This window comes from Pan troglodytes, chromosome 19, assembly GCF_028858775.2.
Source record: "Pan troglodytes isolate AG18354 chromosome 19, NHGRI_mPanTro3-v2.0_pri, whole genome shotgun sequence".
Classification (NCBI taxonomy): domain Eukaryota; kingdom Metazoa; phylum Chordata; class Mammalia; order Primates; family Hominidae; genus Pan; species Pan troglodytes.
Window position 1 is genome coordinate 18,177,194 of NC_072417.2, and position 21,515 is coordinate 18,198,708.

General features: G+C 49.5%; 1 protein-coding gene across 2 annotated transcripts; it reads right to left on the minus strand.

The window, feature by feature from the left end:
• Positions 1-3,166: 3,166 nt before the first annotated feature.
• TP53 (tumor protein p53) lies at positions 3,167-21,514 on the minus strand. Of its 2 annotated transcripts, XM_001172077.6 has the most exons (11): positions 21,379-21,514; positions 10,516-10,617; positions 10,375-10,396; positions 10,003-10,281; positions 9,066-9,249; positions 8,872-8,984; positions 8,193-8,302; positions 7,713-7,849; positions 7,547-7,620; positions 5,361-5,467; positions 3,167-4,439 (listed from the first exon to the last, which is right to left on the minus strand). In XM_001172077.6, the coding sequence occupies exons 2-11, from the start codon at positions 10,587-10,589 to the stop codon at positions 4,358-4,360; spliced, it is 1,182 nt and encodes a 393-aa protein (XP_001172077.2). In that variant the 5' UTR covers positions 10,590-10,617; positions 21,379-21,514; the 3' UTR covers positions 3,167-4,357. The 2 variants fall into 2 exon arrangements, with proteins under 2 accessions (XP_001172077.2, XP_016786959.2); XM_016931470.3 differs by having other exon boundaries at positions 10,375-10,617; positions 21,379-21,492.
• Position 21,515: the final 1 nt, after the last annotated feature.

Sequence of the window (21,515 nt, forward strand, 5' to 3'; positions counted from 1 at the left end):
CGTGTACCTGTAGTCCCAGCTACTTGGGAGGCTAAGGCAGGAGAATCACTTGAACCGGGAGGCAGAGATCACGCCACTGCACTCCAGCCTGGGTGACAGAGTGACACTCCATCTCAAAAAAAAAGCAAAAAAAAAAAAAAAAAAAAAAAAAACCCACACACACAAATGAATAAATATAAGTTTAATTTTAAAATTAAAATTTAAAAATTGTAAATGTTTTTCACAGTATTTTATTTTATTAAAATAGAAATGGGGTGTTGTGGCCAGGCGCAGTGGCTCACGCCTGTAATCCCAGCACTTTAGGAGGCCAAGGCTGGCGGATCACGAGGTCAGGAGATCGAGACCATCCTGGCTAACACAGTGAAACCCTGTCTCTACTAAAAATACAAAAAATTAGCCAGGCGTGGTGGCGGGCGCCTGTAGTCCCAGCTACTCGGGAGGCTGAGGCAGGAGAATGGCATGAACCTGGGAGGCAGAGCTTGCAGTGAGCTGAGATCGAGCCACTGCACTCCAGCCTGAGTGACAGAGCGAGACTGTGTCTCAAAAAAAAAAAAGAAAAGAAAAGAAAAAGAAATGAGGTGTTGCTATGTTGCCCAGGCTGATCTGAAACTCCTGGCCTCAAGCTATCCTCCTGCTTTAGCCTCCCAATGTGCTGTGTGCTGGGATTACAGGTAGGTATATTTTTCATTTTTAGGATGCATACCAGGTTCCTTTCTTTTCTTTTTAATGATGAAAGCATTTAAGGCTATTCAATCTCCTCAGAGTACGAATTTTAGATTTGGAGACCTCGTGTTCCTAGGGAAAATTTTTTTTCTTTCATTTTTTTTTCTTTTTTGAGATGGAGTCTTGCTCTGTCGCCCAGGCTAGAGTGCAATGGCGCAATCTCGGCTCACTGCAACCCTCTGCCTCCTGGGTTCAAGCGATTCTCCTGCCTCAGCCTCCCGAGTAGCTGGGATTACAGGTGTGATCCACCGTGCCTGGCCGGAAATGTTTTCTAAATTAAAAAATAGAACATATTGATTTAAGGTTGTGAATTACAAGTTTAGACTGAAGCCATGAGGAAATTGGGAGATTTGATTTCAGATCTCATTAGGATAAGGCCTGGGCTCTTTGAGTGGGAGGGTAGGGACCATGTCTGCCATAGGTTTCCAGGGCCTAGAACAGCTCCTGGCACAGGGTAAGGTACCAATGAGTACCTGCTTGACTGGATGGGACGGGAACTTGAACACGACCAGAGGGAAAGAAGTCACCAAGTAGGACCAGAGAGGTTAGAGTATATAGTGTAGCAGAGCTGGCCTGAAGTCTCAGACTTTGTACTTCTTTTTTTGTGTGTTTTGAGATGGAGCTTCACTGTTGTTGCCCAGGCTGGAGTGCAATGGCAGGATCTCGGCTCACTGCAACCTCCACCTCCCGGGTTCAAGCAATTCTCCTGCCTCAGCCTCCCGAGTAGATGAGATTACAGGCGTGCACCACCATGCCCAGCTAATTTTGTATTTTTAGTAGAGATGGGGTTTCATCATGTTGGTCAGGCTGGTCTCCAACTCCTGACCTCAGGTGATCCGCCGGCCTTGGCCTCCCACAGTGTTGGGATTACAGGCGTGAGCCACCGCGCCCAGCTGTAATTCTCAGTCCAGCAATCTATCAGCTCACAAAGAAGGGTTTGGCAGAGTCAGAATGGATCTGAAGCAGCACAGCAGAAATAAAAACAGAGCTAGGGACATAATCTAGGAAAAGGTTGGGATTGAAAGGGTGGAGGATGGTTGTCAACAAGGGAGATTTTCCGTTTACTTGGGATCTGCAGAGTAGGTCCAAATGTCCTCGTCGTAGGTGAACACACGTGCACACACACAAATGGTAACTGTGTGTGATGATGGACGTGCTGATTAACTTGATTGTGGTAATGGTTTCACAATATACCCCCACATCAAATCATCACACGGCATACCTTGAATGTATGCAATTTTGGGGGATCAATTATGCCCCAATAAAGCCTAAAATAAAAAAAAATTTTTTAAAAAAGGAAGCTCATCAAGGTGACCTGTCTACAGAGGCAAGGACAGGGACTGAGCTTCAGGAGCTCTAGTTTGCCTGCTGGGTAGGGACAGATGTTTAAGTTAAAAGTCTCTGAAAGAGGCGGGTCTGGATCTCCTGGGGAGAGTGTTTGGCATTCCCTAGTAAGAAAGAGAAAAAAAAAGGTGGTCTTGAGGTCAGGAAGGCTGGTGGCTTCATAGCTGTCTGGGATCCTTGGGGCAAGGCAAGGGGCTCCTGCTTGCACCTTCAGCCTGGTTGATGAGCTGACAGGCTAGTGGCCCCAGAAGCCCCCCTGGACAGTAGCACCCACTGGACCCTAGCACCCGTCTCCACCACCAGGGAGGAGGAAGGGCAAGCCATGTCTGACTGCCCCTTCAAGCACTGGCTCCAAGAGAGCAGTGGGTGATGGGGAAGAGCCTGCCTGCTCCCAGCCCCCCTCCCTGGGAGCCAGCAGCCCCGAGGAGCATGGGCAGGCAGTACTGAGCTCCTCAACCCGACTCTCCTCCCTATCCCAAGAAGCCCTTTGAAAGGTTTTCCTGGCAGAGTTTAAAGCTTCAATTCATTCAACTACCTGGCATGAGGCCCAGGATGAGGGGATGCTGGGAAGGCCCTAGCCCCACACCCCTACTCTTACCTTAGCTGCCCCCACTTTCCTGGGACCCTGGCTAGCAGGCCTCCCACTGGCCTCTCTCCATCCAGTAGCACCCACCCCTGTTCCCCTTGGGAACCCAGGTATCCTGCCACTTTCTAATGGAGCAGATGGCCACCCTGGAGGCTCAGGCTTGCTAAATCAGACATTTAAATCCCGTAATCCTTGGTGAGAGGCTGCCGAGGGGGAAGCAGCCCAATCCTAGAAGCAGGGGAGGGAGAGAACCTTGTGCCAGCCGTGGCCGGAGGGGAGGAGGGACAGTTGGTTCCTGAGTTATGAATGGAGCCACCCCCCTCCCTTGTTGTCATGCAGCCCGCAGACTGACCCAGTCTCCAGCCTTTGTTCCCCTCCCGGAACCCGGGCACTGGGCCCCCCAGCCCACACTCATTGCAGACTCAGGTGGCTGCTTCCCAGCACCTCCTCACTCACCCCTGCACCTGCTGACCCCAGTAGCCTGCACTGGCATTCACCCCTCAGACACACAGGTGGCAGCAAAGTTTTATTGTAAAATAAGAGATCGATATAAAAATGGGATATAAAAAGGGAGAAGGAGGGGAAGGGTAGGGTGAAAATGCAGATGTGCTTGCAGAATGTAAAAGATGTTGACCCTTCCAGCTGGACGTGGTGGCTCACACTTGTAATCCCAGCACTCTGGGAGGCTGAGACAGGTGGATCACCTGAGCCCAGGAGTTTGAGACCAGCCTGGGCAACACTGTGAGACCCCATCTCTACAAAACATGCAAAAGTTGGCTGGCCATGGTGGCATGAACCTGTGGTCCCAGCTACTCCGGAGGCTGAGGCAGGACTGCTTGAGCCGGGGAGGCAAAGGCTGCAGTAAGCCAAGATCACGCCACTCCACTCCAGCCTGGGCAACAAAGCGAGACCCAGTCTCAAAGAAAAAGAAAAAAAAAAAAAAAAAAAAAGAAAAAAGAAATTGACCCTGAGCATAAAACAAGTCTTGGTGGATCCAGATCATCATATACAAGAGATGATATCCTCCAGGGTGTGGGATGGGGTGAGATTTCTTTTTAGGTACTAAGGTTCACCAAGAGGTTGTCAGACAGGGTTTGGCTGGGCCAGCAGAGACTTGACAACTCCCTCTACCTAACCAGCTGCCCAATTGTAGAAACTACCAACCCACCGACCAACAGGGAGAGGGAACAAGCACCCTCAAGGGGGTCAAGTTCTAGACCCCATGTAATAAAAGGTGGTTTCAAGGCCAGATGTACATTATTTCATTAACCCTCACAATGCACTCTGTGAGGTAGGTGCAAATGCCAGCATTTCACAGATATGGGCCTTGAAGTTAGAGAAAATTCAACAGTGAGGGACAGCTTCCCTGGTTAGTACGGTGAAGTGGGCCCCTACCTAGAATGTGGCTGATTGTAAACTAACCCTTACCTGCAAGAACATTTCTTACATCTCCCAAACATCCCTCACAGTAAAAACCTTAAAATCTAAGCTGGTATGTCCTACTCCCCATCCTCCTCCCCACCACAAAACACCAGTGCAGGCCAACTTGTTCAGTCGAGCCCCGGGACAAAGCAAATGGAAGTCCTGGGTGCTTCTGACGCACACCTATTGCAAGCAAGGGTTCAAAGACCCAAAACCCAAAATGGCAGGGGAGGGAGAGATGGGGGTGGGAGGCTGTCAGTGGGGAACAAGAAGTGGAGAATGTCAGTCTGAGTCAGGCCCTTCTGTCTTGAACATGAGTTTTTTATGGCGGGAGGTAGACTGACCCTTTTTGGACTTCAGGTGGCTGTAGGAGACAGAAGCAGGGAGGAGAGATGACATCACATGAGTGAGAGGGTCTGTGCCCCTTTTCCCTGACCAATGCTTTGAAGGGCCTAAGGCTGGGACAACGGGAATTCAAATCAAGATGGTGGCCACACCCCATGCAAATATGTTTACTGAGCACCTCAGAGTATTAGTGTGTATTAGTCTCGTGATCTTCCCTTACCCCATTTTACTTTATTTATTTATTTTTTTTGAGACGGAGTTTCACTCTTGTTGCCCAGGCTGGAGTGTAATGGTGAGATCTCAGCTCACCGCAACCTCTGCCTCCCGGGTTCAAGCGATTCTCCTGCCTCAGCCTCCCGAGTAGGTAGCTGGGATTACAGGCATGCATCACCACGCCCGGCTAATTTTGTATTTTTAGTAGAGATGGGGTTTCTCCATGTTGGTCAGGCTGGGCTCAAACTCCCGACCTCAGGTGATCCATTCGCCTTGGCCTCCCAGAGTGTGGGATTCGTGAGCCACTGCGCCCGGCCCCCTTACCCCATTTTATATATAAGGAAACTGAGTTTGACGGGGGTCACCTAGGACCTGCTGGTGCATGGCAGGGCTGAGTATATGACCTGAAACTCTGGCTGTATTCAGTATTACACAATTATTAGGCCCCTCCTTGAGACCCTCCAGCTCTGGGCTGGGAGTTGCAGAGAATGGCAAAGAAGTATCCACACTCGTCCCTGGGTTTGGATGTTCTGTGGATACACTGAGGCAAGAATGTGGTTATAGGATTCAACTGGAGGAAGACTAAAAAAATGTCTGTGCAGGGCTGGGACCCAATGAGATGGGGTCAGCTGCCTTTGACCATGAAGGCAGGATGAGAATGGAATCCTATGGCTTTCCAACCTAGGAAGGCAGAGGGTAGGGCCAGGAAGGGGCTGAGGTCACTCACCTGGAGTGAGCCCTGCTCCCCCCTGGCTCCTTCCCAGCCTGGGCATCCTTGAGTTCCAAGGCCTCATTCAGCTCTCGGAACATCTCGAAGCGCTCACGCCCACGGATCTGCAGCAACAGAGGAGGGGGAGAAATAAGTATATACACAGTACCTGAGTTAAAAGATGGTTCAAGTTACAATTGTTTGACTTTATGACGGTACAAAAGCAACATGCATTTAGTAGAAACTACACTTCAAGTACCTATACAGCTGACTTTTAAAAATATTTATTTATTTATTTTGAGATGGGGTCTTACTCTGTTGCCCAGGCGGGAGTGCAATGGTGCAATCTTGGCTGATTGCAATCTCCGCCTCTGGGGTTCAAGTGATTCTTGTGCCTCAGCCTCCCGAGTAGCTGGGACTACAGGCGTGTGCTACCACACCTGGCTAATTTTTGTGTTTTTAGTAGAGATGGGGCTTCACCATGTTAGCCAGGCTGGTTTCCAACTCCTGACGTCAGGTGATCTACCCACCTCCACCTCCCAAAGTGCTGGGATTACAGGTGTAAGCCACTGTGCCCGGCCCTTTTTTAAATTTTAGAGATGATGTCTTGCTATGTTGTTCAGGCTGGACTCAGACTCTTGGGCTCAAGAGATCCTCCTGCCTTAGCCTCTCAAGTAACTGGGACTACATGTGCATGCGACTGTGCCTCGTTTCTTTTCTTTTTTTTCTGAGACGGAGTCTCACTCTATCGCCCAGGCTGGAGTGCAGTGGCGCCATCTTGGCTCCCTGCAACCTCCGCCTCCTGGTTCAAGCGATTCTCCTGCCTCAGCCTCCCAAGTAGCTGGGATTACAGGCACCCGCCATCATGCCCGGTTAATTTTTGTATTTTAGTAGAGACGGGGTTTCACCATGTTGGCTAGGCTGGTCTTGAACTCCTGACCTCAGGTGATCCGCCCGCCTCAGCCTCCCGAAATGCTGGGATTACAGGCGTGAGCCAGTGCACCTGGCCTTTTCTTTTTTTGAGTCTCGCTCTGCACCCAGGCTGTGCCCGGCTCGACTGTGCCTCCTTTCATGCAACCATGCTGTTTCTCACTTTCAGTAACAATATTCAATAAATCACATGAGATATACAACATTTTATTACTATAAAAAGGGCTTTCTGTTAGATGACTTTGCCCAACTGTAGGGTAACTTAAATGCTCTGAACACGTTTCAAGTAGGCTAGGGCTGAGTGTGGTAGCTCATGCCTGTAACTCCAGTACTTGGGGAGGCTGAGGTGGAAGGATTGATTGAGCCCAGGGGTTTGATACCAGCATGGGCAACGTAGCAAGACCTTGACGTCACAGAAAATAAAAAATTAGCTGGGTGTCGTGGCATGTGCCTGTAGTCCTAGCTACTTGGGAGGGTGAAATCACCGGAGCCCAGGGAGGTCAAGGCTGCAGTGAGCTGAGATCGTGCCACTGCACTCTAGCCTGAGTGACAGAGTGAGACTCTGTCTTTAAATAAATAAATAAAAATTAGCCGGGCGTGGTGGCTCACACCTGTAATCCCAGCACTTTGGGAGGCCGAGGCAGGCGGATCACATGGTTAGAAGTTCGAGACCAGCCTGGCCAACATGGTGAAACCCTGTCTCTACTAAAAATACAAAAATTAGCCGGGCGTGGTAGCAGGCGCTTGTAGTCCTAGCTATTCGGGAGGCTGAGGCAGGAGAATCACTTGAACCCAGGAGGCAGAGGTTGCAGTGAGCCGAGATCATGCCACTGCACTCCAGCCTGGGCGACAGAGTGAGACTCCGTCTCAAAAAAAAAAAAAAAGCAGGCTAGGCTAAGCTATGATGTTCCTTAGATTAGGTGTATTAAATCCATTTTCAACTTACAATATTTTCAACTTACGACGAGTTTATCAGGAAGTAACACCATCGTAAGTCAAGTAGCATCTGTATCAGGCAAAGTCATAGAACCATTTTCATGCTCTCTTTAACAATTTTCTTTTTGAAAGCTGGTCTGGTCCTTTAAAATATATATTATGGTATAAGTTGGTGTTCTGAAGTTAGTTAGCTACAACCAGGAGCCATTGTCTTTGAGGCATCACTGCCCCCTGATGGCAAATGCCCCAATTGCAGGTAAAACAGTCAAGAAGAAAATGGCATTTTGAGTGTTAGACTGGAAACTTTCCACTTGATAAGAGGTCCCAAGACTTAGTACCTGAAGGGTGAAATATTCTCCATCCAGTGGTTTCTTCTTTGGCTGGGGAGAGGAGCTGGTGTTGTTGGGCAGTGCTAAGAAAGAGGCAAGGAAAGGTGATAAAAGTGAATCTGAGGCATAACTGCACCCTTGGTCTCCTCCACCACTTCTTGTCCTGCTTGCTTACCTCGCTTAGTGCTCCCTGGGGGCAGCTCGTGGTGAGGCTCCCCTTTCTTGCGGAGATTCTCTTCCTCTGTGCGCCGGTCTCTCCCAGGACAGGCACAAACACGCACCTCAAAGCTGTTCCGTCCCAGTAGATTACCACTACTCAGGATAGGAAAAGAGAAGCAAGAGGCAGTAAGGAAATCAGGTCCTACCTGTCCCGTTTAAAAAACCAGGCTCCATCTACTCCCAACCACCCTTGTCCTTTCTGGAGCCTAAGCTCCAGCTCCAGGTAGGTGGAGGAGAAGCCACAGGTTAAGAGGTCCCAAAGCCAGAGAAAAGAAAACTGAGTGGGAGCAGTAAGGAGATTCCCCACCGGGGATGTGATGAGAGGTGGATGGGTAGTAGTATGGAAGAAATCGGTAAGAGGTGGGCCCAGGGGTCAGAGGCAAGCAGAGGCTGGGGCACAGCAGGCCAGTGTGCAGGGTGGCAAGTGGCTCCTGACCTGGAGTCTTCCAGTGTGATGATGGTGAGGATGGGCCTCCGGTTCATGCCGCCCATGCAGGAACTGTTACACATGTAGTTGTAGTGGATGGTGGTACAGTCAGAGCCAACCTAGGAGAGAACACAGGCCCAAGATGAGGCCAGTGCGCCTTGGGGAGACCTGTGGCAAGCAGGGGAGGCCTTTTTTTTTTTTTTTTTTGAGATGGAATCTCGCTCTGTCACCCAGGCTGGAGTGCAGTGGCGTGATCTCAGCTCACTGCAAGCTCCACCGCCCAGGTTCACGCCATTCTCCTTCCTCAGCCTCCCGAGTAGCTGGGACTACAGGTGCCCACCACCATGCCTGGCTAATTTTTTTTGTATTTTTCAGTAGAGACGGGGTTTCACCGTTAGCCAGGATGGTCTCGATCTCCCAACCTCGTGATCCGCCTGCCTTGGCCTCCCAAAGTGCTGGGATTACAGGCATGAGCCACCGCGCCCAGCCAAGCAGGGGAGGCCCTTAGCCTCTATAAGCTTCAGTTTTTTCAACTGTGCAATAGTTAAACCCATTTACTTCGCACATCTCATGGGGTTATAGGGAGGTCAAATAAGCAGCAGGAGAAAGCCCCCCTACTGCTCACCTGGAGGGCCACTGACAACCGCCTTTAACCCCTCCTCCCAGAGACCCCAGTTGCAAACCAGACCTCAGGCGGCTCATAGGGCACCACCACACTATGTCGAAAAGTGTTTCTGTCATCCAAATACTCCACACGCAAATTTCCTTCCACTCGGATAAGATGCTGAGGAGGGGCCAGACCTAAGAGCAATCAGTGAGGAATCAGAGGCCTGGGGACCCTGGGCAACCAGCCCTGTCGTCTCTCCAGCCCCAGCTGCTCACCATCGCTATCTGAGCAGCGCTCATGGTGGGGGCAGCGCCTCACAACCTCCGTCATGTGCTGTGACTGCTTGTAGATGGCCATGGCGCGGACGCGGGTGCCAGGTGGGGGTGTGGAATCAACCCACAGCTGCACAGGGCAGGTCTTGGCCAGTTGGCAAAACATCTTGTTGAGGGCAGGGGAGTACTGTAGGAAGAGGAAGGAGACAGAGTTGAAAGTCAGGGCACAAGTGAACAAATAAAGCAACCGGAAGAGGGCAGCAAAGAAACAAATATGCGTAAGCACCTCCTGCAACCCACTAGCGAGCTAAAGAGAGTTGGCGTCTACACCTCAGGAGCTTTTCTTTTTTTTTTTTTTTGAGATAGGGTCTTGCTCTGTCACTCAGGCTGGAGCACAGTGGTGTGATCACAGCTCACTGCAGCCTCCATCTCCTGGCCTCAAGTGATCTTCCCACCTTAGCCTCCTGCGTGGCTGGGACTATAGGTGTGCACCACCATGCCTGGCTAATTTTTTGTATTTTTTTGTAGAGACGAGGTTTCACCATGTTACCCAGGCTGGTCTTGAACTCCTGGGCTCAGGTGATCTGCCCGCCTTGGCCTCTTTGAGAGTGCTGGGATTGCAGGCTTGAGCCACCAAGCCTGGTCAGGAGCTTATTTTCAAAAGCCAAGGAATACATGTGGATGAAGAAAAAGAAAAGTTCTGTATCCCCAGGAGAGATGCTGAGGGTGTGATGGGATGGATAAAAGCCCAAATTCAAGGGGGAATATTCAACTTTGGGACAGGGGTCAGAGATCACACATTAAGTGGGTAAACTATAAAAAAACACTGACAGGAAGCCAAAGGGTGAAGAGGAATCCCAAAGTTCCAAACAGAAGAAATGCAGGGGGATACAGCCAGGCATTGAAGTCTCATGGAAGCCAGCCCCTCAGGGCCACTGACCGTGCAAGTCACAGACTTGGCTGTCCCAGAATGCAAGAAGCCCAGACGGAAACCGTAGCTGCCCTGGTAGGTTTTCTGGGAAGGGACAGAAGATGACAGGGGCCAGGAGGGGGCTGGTGCAGGGGCCGCCGGTGTAGGAGCTGCTGGTGCAGGGGCCACGGGGGGAGCAGCCTCTGGCATTCTGGGAGCTTCATCTGGACCTGGGTCTTCAGTGAACCATTGTTCAATATCGTCCGGGGACAGCATCAAATCATCCATTGCTTGGGATGGCAAGGGGGACTGTAGATGGGTGAAAAGAGCAGTCAGAGGACCAGGTCCTCAGCCCCCCAGCCCCCCAGCCCTCCAGGTCCCCAGCCCAACCCTTGTCCTTACCAGAACGTTGTTTTCAGGAAGTCTGAAAGACAAGAGCAGAAAGTCAGTCCCATGGAATTTTCGCTTCCCACAGGTCTCTACTAGGGGGCTGGGGTTGGGGTGGGGGGGTGGTGGGCCTGCCTTTCCAATGGATCCACTCACAGTTTCCATAGGTCTGAAAATGTTTCCTGACTCAGAGGGGGCTCGACGCTAGGATCTGACTGCGGCTCCTCCATGGCAGTGACCCGGAAGGCAGTCTGGCTGCTGCAAGAGGAAAAGTGGGGATCCAGCATGAGACACTTCCAACCCTGTGTCACCTGGGCCTGCAGAGAAGGAACCCCCTCCCCCAACACCATGCCAGGGTCTGAGACAGCTCAGCTTCCTGTGGAGCAGGAAAAGAATGGCTGCTTCACATTCTCTCTTCCAATCTTTCACCACAACCCAAGCACTCCTGCCCCACCCCTCACCAGCCATGCACTTCTTTGAGGAAAAGATAATCAGAGAGGGACTTCCACAACCTTCCCACCACTAAATCCCCAAGACTTCCTAAATGTGCACCCTATTCCCAACTCCCTTCCTGTATTTTTTTTTTTTTTTTTTTCGAGATGGAGTCTCGCTCTGTCACCTAGGCTGGAGCGCAGTGGCATGATCTCAGCTCACTGCAACCTCTACCTTCCGGGTTCAAGCCATTCTCCTGCCTCAGTCTCCCGAGTAGCTGGGATTACAGGCGAGTACCACCACACCCAGCTAATTTTTGTATTTTTAGTAGAGACAGGGCTTTGCCATGTTGGCCAGGCTGGTCTCGAACTCCTTACTTCAGGTGATCGGCCCGCCTCAGCCTCCTAAAGTGCCAAGATTACAGGTGTGAGCTACCGTGCCCTGCTCCCACCTCCTGTTAACAAGGATACAGTCGTTCTCAGCCTGCAATCTCTGTATGGGGAAGGACACCCCCTTGGCCCCCACCCTTCCCCACTTGATACACGGCTCCATTTCTTTGATTCCTTTCACTGCAAAGCTTCTGGAAGAACAACTGTCTCACCGCTCACCTGCCCATTCTCTTCGGACACTCCTCAGCCCTGCGTTACAAACCCCTCACGAATGGCCCGTCTCGGCTTCTTTAATCTCATCTCTTACCAACCACTCCCTCTTCCCCAAAAGCTCTAGCTAGACTGGCTGCCCTTCTCTGCTAATCAACTGGTGGTTCCTTGGCTAGCCAGGAACATGGGGGTAGGCTCCTTCCCGTGCAGACTTTAAGTCGTCCTATTTTAATTCACATCACCTCATTTGCATTCTCATAGCACTTACATTGTCTGATACTTTTCCTTGTTTATTTTATCTGTTTCCTCTAATAGCATATACACTTCCTAAGGGCAGGGCAGTGATCTATCTTGTTGTCTTGCTGACCAAAGTATTAGATCACAATGCCTTGCACCTGCTTGGGCTCAATAAATGTGAATAACACACAAGCCTGTTATATGAGAGGTCAAGAGAGCGAGAAAGAGCAAGGGGCAGCCCCTGTGTGGACCAGCATCTTGCACGAAGTTATGCAACTATCGTCGCACCTTCTCCCAGACAAGCTTTCAAAGGCTTTGCCATGTTTTGTTTGTTTGTTTGTTTGTTTGTTTTTTGAGATGGAGTTTGGCTCTTTTCGCCCAGGCTGGAGTGCAGTGGTGCAGTCTAGGCTCACTGCAACCTCTGCCTTCTGGTTTCAAGCAATTCTCCTGCCTCAGCCTCCCGAGTAGCTGGGATTACAGGCGCCTGCCACCATGCCTGGCTGATTTTTTGTATTTTTAGTAGAGACAGGGTTTCACCATGTTGGCCAGGCTGGTGTGGAACTCCTGACCTTGTGATCCACCTGCCTCGGCCTCCCAAAGCGCTGGGATTACAGGTGCGAGCCACTACGCCTGGCCCGCCATGTTCTTTCTTTCTTTCTTTTTTCTTCTGAGGCAGGGTCTTGCTTTGTTGCCCAGGCTAGGGTACAGTGGTGCAATCATGGCTCACTACAGCCTTGGACTCCTGGGCTCAGTGATTCTCCTGCCTCAGCCTCCCGAGTAGCTGGGGCCACAGAGGCCTGCCTGGCTAATTTTTTAGTCTTTTTCTTTTTCTTTTTTTTTTGGAGACGGAGTCTTGCCCTGTCACCCAGGCTAGAGTGCAGTGGTGTGATCTCGACTCACTGTAATCTCCACCTCCCAGATTCAAGCGATCCTCTTGCCTCAACTTCCTGAGTAGCTGGGATTACAGGCGCCCACAAATGCGCCTGATTAATTTTTTGTATTTTTAGTAGAGACGGGGTTTTGCCATGTTGGCCAGGCTGGTTTCGAACTCCTGACCTCAGGTGATCCTCCCGCCTCCGACTCCCAAAGTGCTGGGATTACAGGTGTGAGCCACTGCACCCGGCCAATTTTTGAGTTTTTTTGTAGAGGCAGGGTTTCACTATGTTGCCCAGGCAGGATGCTCTCTTTCTTTTTCTTTTTTTTTTTTTTTTCAGGGATGCTCTCTTTCTTTATGCCAAATTTGTCATCAGATTTGCTAAGAAACATGCCTACTGTAAGTGTTTGTTACACTTTTCTGTTTTTTTTTTTTTTTTTTTTGAGACAGAGTTTTGCTCTCGTCCAGGCTGGAGTGCAATGGTGCGATCTCGGCTCACCGCAACCTCTGCCTCCCAGGTTCAAGCGATTCTCCTGCCTCAGCCTCCCGAGTAGCTGGGATTACAGGCATGCGCCACTGCGCCCGGCTAATTTTGTATTTTTAGTAGAGACGGGGTTTCTCCATATTGGTCAGGCTGGTCTTGAACTCCCAACCTCAGGTGATCCGCCCGCCTTGGCCTCCCAAAGTGCTGGGATTACAGGCATGAACCACTGTGCCCAGCCCACTTTTCTGTTGTTTGCACTGACAAAACATCCCCTACCAAACAGCTCCTTTAATGGCAGGCTCTTTTCTTTTTTTATTTTATTTTATTTTATTTTGAGACGGAGTCTCAGCTCTTGTTGCCCAGGCTGGAGTACAGTGGCACGATCTCCGCTTACTGCAACCTCCTTCTCCCGGATTCAAATGATTCTCCTGCCTCAGCCTGCTGAGTAGCTAGGACTACAAGCACGTGCCACCACACCTGGCTAATTTTGTACTTCTAGTAGAGACGGGGTTTCACCATGTTGGTCAGGCTGGTCTCGAACTCCCGACCTCAGGTGATCTGCCCCCCTTGGCCTCCTAAAGTGCTGGGATTACAGGCGTGAGCCACCAAGCCTGGCCTAGTACTCTGTGTATTATGGGAAATGTAGAGTTGAGGAAAGTGCTGGGCACACAGTAAGAGCTCAACAAAGGTTAGCTGTTTCTGCAATTGTTCTATTTCACTTGTTCTATATTATTATTCTAGAGAGAACTGTGTGATTGTTAGTGCGGATCTGTGGTACTGCTCCCACCCCCACTCCATTAATGCAAATACACCTCCTTCAGGGAACTATTCAGTCAACAGGCCAGGAGGTGCTGTCCTGAAATGGGGGGCCCAAAGTCTCAATCCCACTTGGAGGGACACAGCTCTACAGACAGGTCTCCCTGTCTTTATCTCTCAAATCTTCAGTAGCAACTAAAATCTCCGTGTTTTTCAGAGCAGGACCTTCCCAGGGGTACCAGCATCAGTGGGCCAGGATACAAATGTGCCAAGCTGAACTAGGCCTTCCAAATGGCCAGGGAGCCAAGAGAAATGCAGGTGCCCTTGGCTGGGTGGGAAGGCAATGAGCTCAACTGAGACCCCAAACAGGGGCAGGCCTGACCAGAATCTTAACAGTGGCTGCTGGTATCAGTCTTGAAGGCCTGTATGTCCAGTGATTCCCTAAACAATATAGTACAACAAGTACTTACATACATACTTGCATGTACATTAGCATTTTCATTGTATGGGGGTAATGTAAGTAATCTAGAGATAATTTAAACTATATGGGAGGATATGTGTAGGTTAAATGCAAATACTATACCATCTTATATATGGGACTTAGACATCTGTGGGTTTGGTGTGTGAGGAGTCCCAGAACCAAGCCCCTACAGATAGAGGGATAAGTATATTGCCCTGTAACCTGCAACCCTGCTATATTTATTTATTAGGTTTGGTAGCTTTTTATGGATTTTCCATTAGGACTTTTTTTTTTTTTTTGAGATGGAGTTTCACTCTTTTTTTTTTTTTTTTGAGACGGAATCTCGCTCTGTTGCCCGGCGTGGAGTGCAATGGCATGATCTCAGCTCACTGCAACCTCCACCTCCTGGGTTCAAGCAATTCTTCTGTCTCAGTCTCCCAAGTAGCTGGGATTACAGGCACCCACCACTACACCCAGCTAATTCTTGTATTTTTAGTAGAGACGGGGTTTCACCATGTTAGGTTGGTCTCAAACTCCTGACCTCAGGTGATCGGCCTGCCTCAGCCTCCCGAAGTGCTGGGATTACAGGCGTAAGCCACCACACCCTGCCGGAGTTTCACTCTTGTTGCCCAGGCTGGAGTGCAATAGCGCGATCTCGGCTCACTGCAACCTCTGCCTCCCAGGTCCAAGCAATTCTCCTGCCTCAGCCTCCTGAGTAGCTGGGATTAGAGGTGCCCATCACCACGCCTGGCTAATTTTTTGTATTTTTATTAGAGATGGGGTTTCACCATGTTGGCCAGGCTGGTCCCAGGGAAGCCACCTGCCTCAGCCTCCTAAAAGTGCTAGGATTACAGGCATGAGCCACCACGCCCGGCCCCATTAGGACATGTATGTATAGAATCATACTGGCTGTGAATATGTTTTATTTCTTCCTTTCTAATCGTTATTTTTTTTCTTTCCTTTTTTTTTTTTTGACATGGAGTTTTGCTCTTGTCGCCTAGGCTGGAGTGCAATGGGACAATCTCGGCTCACTGCAACCTCTGCCTCCTGGGAAGTGATTCTCCTGCCTCTGCCTCCTGAGTAGCTGGGACTACAGGCGTTCACCACTACCCCTGGCTAATTCTTTTTTTTTTGAGACGGAGTTTTTGCTTTTGTCACCCAGGCTGGAGTGCAATGGTGCAATCTCGGCTCACTACAACCTCCGCCTCCCAGGTTCAAGCGATTCTCCTGCCTAAGCCTCCCAAGTAGCTGGGATTACAGGCGCCCGCCACTACGCCCGGCTAATTTTTGTATTTTTAGTAGAGATGGGGTTTCACCATGTTGGCCAGGCTGGTGTTGAACTCCTGACCTCAGGTGATCCACCCACCTCGGCCTCCCAAAGTGCTGGGATTACAGGCATGAACCACTGTACCCGGCCAACACCTGGCTAATTTTTTAATATTTTAATAGAGACGAGGTTTCACCATCTTTGTCAGGCTGGTCTCCAACTCCAGACCTCAGGTGATCTGCCCACCTCGGCCTCCCAAAGTGCTGGGATTATAGGCGTGAGACATCGGGCCACTAATCATTATTTCTTTTTTTTTTTTTTTTTTTTTGAGACACAGTCTTGCTCTGTCGCCCAGGCTGGAGTGCAGTGGCTCGATCTCAGCTCACTGCAAGCTCCGCCCCCTGAGTTCATGCCATTCTCCTGCCTCAGCCTCCCGAGTAGCTGGGACTACAGGCGCCCGCCACTACGCCCGGCTAATTTTTTGTATATTTAGTAGAGACAGGGTTTCACCGTGTTAGCCAGGATGGTCTCGATCTCCTGACCTCGTGATCCACCCGCCTCGGCTTCCCAAAGTGCTGGGATTACAGGCCTGAGCCACCGCACCCGGCCCTCATTATTTCTTTTTCTTGCCTGGTTAAAACCTCCAGTATGGTATCAACGTTGTGAGAGTCAAATCCTTTCCTAGTTCCTGATCTTAGAGGAAAAAGCGTTGAGTTTTCTTTTCTTTACCTTTTTTTTTTTTTTTTTTTTTTTGAGACGAAGTCTCACTCTGTCGCCCAGGCTGGAGTGCAGTGGCACGATCTAGGCTCTGCAAGCTCCGCCTCCCGGGTTCACGCCATTCTCTCGCCTCAGCCTCCCGAGTAGCTGGGACTATAGGCGCCCGCCACCATGCCCGGCTAATTTTTTGTTTTTGTATTTTTAGTAGAGACGGGGTTTCAGCATGCTAGTCAGGACAGTCTCGATCTCCTGACCTCGTGATCCGCCCGCCTAGGCCTCCCAAAGTGCTGGCATTACAGGCGTGAGCCACCGCGTCCGGCAGCATTGAGTTTTCTACCATTATGTATGCTGCTAGTGGAACTCCGACTGTGGACGCCCTGTTATCAAACTAGGTTAAGTTTCCTTTCCCTAGTTTGCTAGGAGGTTGGTTGGTTTGTAATCATGCATATGTGTTGAATATCATTAACTGCTTTTGCTACATCTGTTGAAATGATCATAGGGTTTTTATGTTTCCCTTTGTTAATGTGGTGAATTACACAGACTGATTTTTTTTCCCCCAGTAAAGACCAGTCTGACTATGTTGCCCAGGCTGGTCTTGAAATCCTGGGCTCAAGAGATCTTCCTGCCTCAGCCTCCTAAAATGTTGGGATTACAGGCCTGAGCTACTGCACCAGGCCAATTTTTGAATGTTGAATCAGCTACAATCATGAGATAAACATTATTTAGTTAGAATGTATTTATCCTTTTTCTTTTTCTTTTTTTGAGATGGAGTCTCACTCTGTTGCCCAGGCTGGAGTGCAATGGCGTGATCCCTGCTCAGTGCAACTTCTGCCTCCTGGGTTCAAGCGATTCTCCTGCCTCAGACTCCCGAGTAGCTGGGATTTCAGGTGCCCACCACCATGCCCAGCTAATTTTTTTTCTTTGAGATGAAGTCTTGCTCTGTCGCCCAGGCTGGAGTGCAGTGGCACGATCTTGGCTCACTGCAACCTCTGCCTCCCGGGTTCAAGCAATTCTGCCTCAGCCTCCTGAGTAGCTGGGATTACAGGCAGGTGCCACCACACCGGCTGATTTTTGTATTTTTAGTAGAGATGGGGTTTCACCACATTGGTCAGGCTGGTCTTGAACTCCTGACCTCGTGATCTGCCCACCTCGGCCTCCCAAAGTGCTGGGATTACAGGCGTGAGCCACCGTGCCCAGCCTGATTTTTGTATTTTTATTAGAAACGGGGTTTCACCATGTTGGTCAGGCTGGTCTCAAACTCCTGACCTCAAGTGAACTGCCTGCCTCAGCCTCCCAAAGTGCTGGGATTACAGGCGTAAGCCACCGCGCCTGGCCTATTTATCCTTTTTTCTATATTACCAGGTTTGGTTTGCTAAAATTGGTTAGCTGTTGCATGTCTATGCTAACAGGAATATTGGTCTATATTTTCTTTTCTTATAACGTCCTTGTTTGGTTTTGGTACCAGGATTATGCTGGCTTCGAAAACAAGTTGGGAAATATTCCTCTATTTTTTCTTTCTTTCTTTTTTTTTCTGAGACAGGGTCTCACTCTGTTGCCCAGGCTGGAGTGCAGTGGCGCAATCTCGGCTCACTGCAACCTCCGCTTCCCAGGTTCAAGGGATTCTTGTGCCTCAGCCTCCTGAGTAACTGGCATTACAGGTATGTGCCACCACGCCTAGCTACTTTTTGTATTTTTAGTAGAGATGGGGTTTCGCCGTGTTGGCCAGGCTGGTCTCGAACTCCCGACCTCAAATGATCCCCTGCCTCAGCGTACCAAAGTGCTGAGATTACAGGTATGAGCCACCGCGCCCAGTCTGTTCCTCTGTTTTCTGAAGAGTTTGTGTAAGATGGGTACTGTTTCTTCCTCCAACGTTTAAAGAGAGCAGAGAACAGAGGAGATAAATAGAAAATAGCACTAAGAGGTCAGGCATGGTGGCTCACACCTGTAATCCCAGCACTTTGGGAGGCCGAGATGGGATGAAAGCTTGAGGCCAGCAGTTTGAGACCAGCCTGGGCAACATAGTGAGATCCTGTCAATACAAAAAAATAAAATAGTTAGCTGGGTGTGGTGGAGTAATCCCAGCTACTCGTGAGGCTGCTAGAGGACTGCTTGAGCCCAGGGGTTCGAGGCTGCAGTAAGCCTTGATTGTGCCATTGTACTCTAGCCTGGGCAACAGTGTGAGTCCCTGTCTCAAAAATTAACAAAGAAAAAAAGAAAATAGCACTAAAATGGTAGCCCTATACTCCAACTGTAAAATAATTAAAATTAAAAGCATTCAGTAGAGAAAGGAAGCCTATTTCAACAAGTGGAGACAGAATAACTGGATTCCCATACAGGAAAGATACCAGAGACTGACTCCTACACCTCACACCATAAACAATTAATTTTAAGAATTAATTAATGGCTCAAGGACCTTACTGTAAAACTTACAACCATAAAGGTCCTAAAAGAAAATATAAGATAATATCTTTATGACCCTGGGGTTAAAAAAAAAAAAAAAAGATGTCCTAAACAGGACAAGGCAAATACTGAACATAAAAAAGATAAATCCACTCCTCTTAAGATACAGAGTTTACAAACTCTGTAAAGCAAACAAATAGGCAAGCAACAGATCAGAAGAAAACATTCACGACACATGGATCTGATAAAGGACTTGTATCCAGAATGTATAAAGCAGTCCCACAACTGAACAATAAAAACAAACAAAAAACCAAAATAACAGGTAAAAGACTCGAAGAGCTACTTTACAAACAAAATACGAATGGCCAATAGGCACATGAAAAAATGCTGAACATCCTTAGTCAACAGAGAACTGTAAATTACAACCACAAGGATATACCACATTAGAAAGACTGACAATACCTAATGTCCGGAAGGCTGTGGCACAACCATAATAACTCCCATACCTTGCTAGTTGGAGTGTAAAATGGTACAACCGCTCTGGAAAACTCAGAGCTTCTGATAAAGTTCAAAATACAGCTACTTTTTACTTCCAAACTCGCAATTCCCCTCCTAAGTATTTCTCCAAGAAACACGAAAACATATGATCACAAAAAGAATTGTACAAGAATGTTTATAGCAGCTTTATTTCATAACCGCAAATGGGAAACAACTCAAAAGGCCATCAAAAGAACGGATATACAATCGATGGACTATACTAAATGAAAAGGAGCAAAATACTGATATATACAACATGAACCAATGTCAGACAGTACATTGAAGGACAGAAGCCCGACAAAAATGAGCACATAATGTATGATTCCCCCCCCCCTTTTTTTTTTGAGACGGAGTTTCGTTCTTGTCGCCCAGGCTGGAGTGTAGTGGCACGATCTTGGCTCACTGCAACCTCTGCCTCCCGGGTTCAAGCGATTCTCCTGCCTCACCCTCCCGAATAGCTGGGATTACAGGCACCCACCACGCCCAGCTAATTTTTGTATTTTTTAGTAGAGACGGGGATTCACCACGTTGGTCACGCTGGTCTGGAACTCCTATCCTCAAGTAATCCGCCCGCCTCGGCCTCCCAAAGTGCAGGCGTGAGCCACAGCGCCCAGCCTGATTCCATTTTATATGAAGTTCTCCAACAGGCAAAATGGTTATGGAGATCAAAATAAAGGTGGGGTCGGGAATCGACTGGGAAGAGACGTGATGAAACGTTTCTGGGACGATGAAAAGGGTCTGTGACTTGGTAGGCATCACGGAGCGGTTAGGGGCCAAAACTCATCTTCCTGTGCACTTGCTGTGTGCACTGGCGCTGTGTGTAAATGCCACCTCGATTTAGGAAAAAGATGACGTAAGTACGGCACAAAGTGCCCGGTACGCGGCAGGTGCATGGGAAGAAACTGCGGAATGAAACAACCGCGAGCTAAGAGATGGGGCAGCGGGAGAAATGAATTCGAGTTCCGCCTCCTACCAGGAAGAACCGGCTCGGGCCGGAGGGCTGCACGGAGGACCACACGGACGCCTGCGGGCCCGCCCCTTCCGCTTCACGACGTTCAGCCTGCGTCTGGAACTGGAATGGCCTAGCCCAAAGCTAGATAACAGGTAGATTGTTTTTCCGACAAATTATCAAACGACCCATCATTGCACTCTTTCAAAATTTGATTCTCAGACGTACCCATTCTTTTTTTTTTTCCTCCGGGAAGATGAGATATACTCATTCTTGAAAATACCTCCGGGCTTGCCTTCTGCACACTTCTTTCCCTCCCTGTCTCACGCCATGGTAGCGTCCGCCTAGGTTGCAGGCGACCCGCGGGGTGGGGCACACCATTCAAAGAAGGGGAGGGATTGAGGTTTGCATCAAAACAAATACCCCTGCCTTTGCAAAGGCCATTACTAAGTAATCCAGAAAAAGAAATGCGGGCGGAGAATAGCAGCCTCCCTCTGCCAAGTAAGAGGAACCGGCCTAAAGGACATTTTCTCTCTCTCTCCTCCCCTCTCATCGGGTGAATAGTGAGCTGCTCCGGCAAAAAGAAACCGGAAATGCTGCTGCAAGAGGCAGAAATGTAAATGTGGAGCCAAACAATAACAGGGCTGCCGGGCCTCTCAGATTGCGACGGTCCTCCTCGGCCTGGCGGGCAAACCCCTGGTTTAGCACTTCTCACTTCCACGACTGACAGCCTTCAATTGGATTTTCTCCATCTAGCGGAGCCGGGGGCTGCCTGGAAAGATCGCTCCAGGAAGGACAAAGGTCCGGAAGTTGTGGGACCTTAGCAGCTTGGGCTCCCCGGATCACCCCCAAATGATCATTTCGGAATGGAGCCCCAGTTTTCACTAGGATGCCATGGGCTCTAGAATATACAGCTATGAGTTCTCAATGTTTCGAGATCCAAAAGTCTCAGACCTCAATGCTTTGTGCATCTTTTATTTCAGGGATTCCCTACGCCCAGCACCGGGTGGATGTGCAAAGAAGTACGCTTTAGGCCGGCTCAAGGTTCCCCAAAGCTCCACTCCTCTGCCTAGGCGTTCAACTTTGAGTTCGGATGGTCCTAACATCCCCATCATCTACACCCAGGTCTCCCAACAATGCAACTCCTATGATGATCCCTCTAGCCCAGCTTCCATCCCACTCACCCCCAAACTCGCTAAGTCCCCACTGCCCCACCCCCAGCCCCAGCGATTTTCCCGAGCTGAAAATACACGGAGCCGAGAGCCCGTGACTCAGAGAGGACTCATCAAGTTCAGTCAGGAGCTTACCCAATCCAGGGAAGCGTGTCACCGTCGTGGAAAGCACGCTCCCAGCCCGAACGCAAAGTGTCCCCGGAGCCCAGCAGCTACCTGCTCCCTGGACGGTGGCTCTAGACTTTTGAGAAGCTCAAAACTTTTAGCGCCAG